This window comes from Oratosquilla oratoria, chromosome 44, assembly GCF_046742065.1.
Source record: "Oratosquilla oratoria isolate Oo_2021 chromosome 44, ASM4674206v1, whole genome shotgun sequence".
Lineage (NCBI taxonomy): Eukaryota > Metazoa > Arthropoda > Malacostraca > Stomatopoda > Squillidae > Oratosquilla > Oratosquilla oratoria.
Window position 1 is genome coordinate 17,203,229 of NC_134820.1, and position 5,000 is coordinate 17,208,228.

Sequence of the window (5,000 nt, forward strand, 5' to 3'; positions counted from 1 at the left end):
TTGTGCCATGTTCCCAAAGGGTTCTTTTTCTCCTAAAAATAAATAAATAAATAAATAAAAATAATACAATAAAAATAAATAAATAACAATAAATAATAAATAAATAAATAGTAATAATAATAATGATAATAAATAAAATGATAAAAAATAAAATAATGAAACGTTCCGGATGGAAATTGAAGAGCCACTCTATATTCTATTTGCCTTCCTCTTCATTAATCTCTTGACGAAGATACTTTCGCTCCCTATATGGATAATCCTCTTCGACATCAGAGATAAGGAAAGCCGCCTTATCTTCTTAGATAACTTAATCTCCTTCACTTGCTGAATGGAGATCAATTTTAGGTCTTAAGGTCTCATTCGATCACACCATGCACACACACACACACACACACACACACACACACACACACACACACACACACAATTGAAGGCACTGGCCTCACAAGCCGGAGAACCGGTTCGATTCCCCGGCCGGGCGGAGACAAGTTGGCACGTGTAGCCCCTGTTCACCTAGCAGCGAGTAGGTACGGGACGTTAGTCAAGGAGTTGTGACCTTGCATTCCCGGTGTGTGGAGTGTGAGTGGTCTCAGACCTACCCAGAGATCTGCTAATAATGAGCTCTGAGCTCACTGCCGTAGGGTGGTGTCTGGCTGTCTCGAAAAGAGGCTGCAGCAGATCCGAGGTGAATACACACACACAGAAACACACACACACACACACACACACACACACACACACACAGTTGGTAGAGTTCCCGGCAGCCACTACGGCGGTCCAGGTTCGAATCCCGTCCATGGCTGAAATAATTTCAGTGTCGCTGCGCTGCGGGTCGTTACTCCAACTCTCGTGGGCGGGGAGTTGGGTGTGTGTGTGCGTGTAAGGTCACAGCATTACCCATAGATCGGTCATATACGAGCTCTGAGCTCTTTTCCGGGAGGGAAATAGCTGTCGATCACGAGTCCAATATGTGATCCAAGACCATGGTGAATCACACGCGCACACACACACACTCACACACACACGGTAACAATTTTACGAAATTCAGATTTAAGCTTCGAGCAAATCAAGCAAATTTGTTTTTCCGGTGTTTTATTCGTGTGCGACCTGACCTCTTTTTTTCCCTCGTTTTTATTTTTATTTTTTGTCAGCAATGCCGACAGCTTGCTGTTCAGAATATGTTCAACACTGTTACCAACATCACTGTATCGAGTACAACTAGTGAAACCGATGAAAAGAGAGAGAGAGAAAGGAGAGAGAGAGAGAGAGGGAGAGAGAGAGAGAGAGAGAGAGAGAGAGAGAGAGAGAGAGAGCGAGTGAGAAAGCGAGAGAGAGAGTGAGGTGAGAGAGGGAGAGAGAGAGAGGGAGAGAGAGAGAGAGAGAGAGAGAGAGAGAGAGAAAGCGAGAGGTGAGAGAGAGAAAGCGAGAGAGTGAGAGAGAAAGCGAGAGAGTGAGAGAGAAAGCGAGAGAGTGAGAGAGAAAGCGAGAGAGAGAAGGCGAGAGAGAGAAAGCGAGAGAAAGCGAGAGAAAGCGAGAGAGAGAGAGAGAGAGACATGAACAGGTGCTGTTCTTCTATGTGCATGAACAGGAACTGTTCTTCTATGTGCATGAACAGGTGCTGTTCTTCTATGTGCATGAACAGGTGCTGTTCTTCTATGTGCATGAACAGGTGCTGTTCTTCTATGTGCATGAACAGGTGCTGTTCTTCTATGTGCATGAACAGGGGCTGTTCTTCTATGTTCATTAACAGGTGCTGTTCTTCCATGTGCATAATCAGGTGCTGTTCTTCCATGTGCATAATCAGGTGCTGTTCTTCTATGTGCATGAACAGGTGCTGCTGTTCTTCTATATGCATGAACAGGTGCTGTTCTTCTATGTGTATGAACAGGTGCTGTTCTCACTATGCGTATGGACATGTGCTGTTCTTCTATGTGCATGAACAGGTGCTGTTCTTCTATGTGCATGAACAGGTGCTGTTCTTCTATGTGCATGAACAGGTGCTGTTCTTCTATGTGCATGAACAGGTGCTGTTCTTCTATGTGCATGAACAGGTGCTGTTCTTCTATGTGCATGAACAGGTGCTGCTGTTCTTCTATATGCATGAGCAGGTGCTGTTCGTCTATGTGCATGAACAGGTGCTGTTCTCACTATGTGTATGGACAGGTGCTGTTCTTCCATGTTCATTAACAGGTACTGATCTTCTATGTACATGAACAGGTGCTGTTCTTCTATTTGCATGAACACGTGCTGTTCTTCTATTTGCATGAACAGGTGCTGTTCTTCTATGCTGACTAACAAGTGTTATGCTGTTTCTACGCCAATCTGTTATTGAGCATAATACTTCCCCCAGCATTTCAGCACGCGTTTTCAACCCACGCTCACAAACAGATGTTCCCTACCTGCATGTATTGGCAGATGTAATTAATCTGGACTCGAGGGGGAGACACCTGTGCTTGCAGGTGTACTTCTCCAGTATAATGTGTTCACATTCTTCTTCTTGTGTTCTTCAATGAGTGTTCTTCTCTTATGTTCATCATCGTGTTTTGTTCTCTATTCATTAAATGATGTCATTATCTTAAGCCCAATCAGATAATTTTTTGGACTAAAAGGAGAAAATTCCTATACTCAAGGATAGGTTCATTATCCTCTGGACACTTACAGGATCCTTCCCCTCCTATGAAGGTGTTCCTCTTCAGCGTTTTTTTCACAGAAGTTGGTTACCCTGTGTTCAGAACCCGGCGTTACGTTACTGTGTCCACTGAACAGGTGCTTGGGGCTCGTGTTCATTAAAGAGTGCTATTTTGAACTCTTTAGCTCTGCAGAGACTGTGTACTCCTCATTAGCACCTGTGCATCTACTCTCTCTCTTTCTCTCTTTGGCGTTTGTTTACCTGAGTAAATACTCTTCTCTTCCTCCCCTCTCTCTAATTCTTCCTCCGCTCCTTCCTCACTACTTATTCGTTCCTCTTAATTCTCTCTTCCTATCTCTCTCTCTTTCCCTCCATCTGTCTCTTCTCTTCCCCCTTTCCTCTCTCTCTCTCTCTCTCTTCGTCCTTCTCTTCCTTTCTCTCTCCCCCCCCCTTCCTCCTATCCTCTCTCTCACTTCTCTTCTCCCTTTCCTCTCTCTTCTCGTCCTTCTCTTCCTCTCCCCATCCTTCACTACCATCCTCCTTTTCTTTCTCTCTTCCTTCTTCTCTTCCTCGCTCCCTCCTTCTCTTCCTTCCTCCCCTCATCTCCTTCTCTCACTATAAGAAATTATGTGTACATACTAACAGTGTGCACATAGACTGGTCGTGTTGCGTTAAAGTTACAGCAATAGGTAAATTAATCTAGATTTTTTTTCTAGCGAACGCCTGGAGGTTTTGATTACGATGTTGACTTACACACAAAAAAAAAAAAAAATGCAAACAGGAGACCTTTAGGTCCATAAAGTGGTCGGATAAAACTCGAAAAAAAATCTGATCGATTTTCGTAGAAGATAAATTTAAATTTCGTAGAATTGTTAGTGTGTGTGTGTGTGTGTGTGTGTGTGTGTGTGTGTGTGTGTGTGTGTGTGTGTGTGTGTGTGTGTGTGTGTGTGTGTGTGTGTGTGTGCGCGTGTATGTGTGATTAAAAGAGACCTTTTTCACAAAAAAATTTAATTACCCTATTATCATACTAAGGATATACCCATGTCTTATATTCACTTCTTCAGTAATATATATATATATATTAGCCTGGAATTTACCAGACGATTTCAATCATTAGTATCACTCTTTCCCTCTATTCAGTTCCACAAGAATCCAGAACGTCTGGACAAACTGGAACTTCCAGTTTTCCTATCTAATTCCATAACTTTCCATATCTAGATGGATTTACCCGTTCTTTAGGAGTGTTGAACACGGAATCCGTGAGCGAAAAGTTCGTCAGATGAGAAAACCGTTAAAAAGAAAAGACCGTTAAATGAATTTGAACGCACGGGATGCATCGGCGAATCAGCGAATTCAAAATATGAGATTCAATTTTTTGAACGTCAACGTGCGCGCCAGACCTAGCAACGGATCAGTCCTTACAAAAAAAGTGTATAATAATATATTATTCATGATACTGTTAATGATCATAATAAACATAAAAATAAAACAATAACAATACTATGAATAATAATAATAATAATAATAATAATAATAAAAATAATAATAACAATACTATGAATAATAATAATAATAATAATAATAATAATAACAATGACAATAGTAATAATAATAATAATGATAATGATTTCAATAATAATAATAATGACAATAACAACAATAATAACAATAACAACAATAACAATACTACTTTTCATGAAAGTGGCAGTTGCCGACAAGATTGACGAGTTAAACACCATATGAGGACGGAGCCTATATTTGTACGCCGTTTCGCTTATTACAGCTTTTTCAAGTACCGTACTTGAAAAAGCTGTAACAAGCGAAACGTCGTACAAATAAAGGCTCCGTCCTCATATGGTGTTTAACTCGTCAACAATACGACTACTACTAATAATAATGATAATAACAATACTACTACTACTAATGATAATAATAAACAATAATAATAACAATAACAATACTAAAAAACAACAATAATGATAACAATAATAGTACTAACAATATAACAGTAACATACTGAAGAACTTGATACTTTCTTTGATCAAATTTCGTTTGCTTCAAAGACTCTTTGACGGTTTTCTTCTAGTTTACTTCATGTGATTCTATCAGACAGAACACAGAAAGGATGAAAGTCCTTTTCTGGAACTTAGATTTATTTATTTATTTATTTATTTATCTATTTATCCTCCTCTCAAGGACAAGGACACATATATTCCCTAAACAAGTTGTAGGTGCACTTGAGAGTTTTAGTGATCAACAGACACGAACATACACACATACACACACACACACACATACACACACACACACATATATACACATACACTACCACATAAACTTACACACATACAAGCCCAAACCCACATATACA

General features: G+C 40.1%; 2 protein-coding genes across 4 annotated transcripts in view; both read right to left on the minus strand.

The window, feature by feature from the left end:
- Positions 1 to 2,129, minus strand: part of LOC143022181 (uncharacterized) — an 8,261-nt gene extending 6,132 nt beyond the window's left edge. Inside the window, exons 1-2 of the mRNA XM_076180284.1 lie at positions 1,907 to 2,129; positions 1,554 to 1,872 (exon numbers count right to left, since the gene is read on the minus strand). Coding sequence (XP_076036399.1) covers positions 1,554 to 1,872; positions 1,907 to 2,129 — 542 coding nt within the window. The remainder of the gene's footprint in view (positions 1 to 1,553; positions 1,873 to 1,906) is intronic.
- Positions 1 to 5,000, minus strand: part of LOC143022413 (uncharacterized) — a 670,196-nt gene that overhangs the window by 550,892 nt on the left and 114,304 nt on the right. The window lies entirely within an intron of this gene.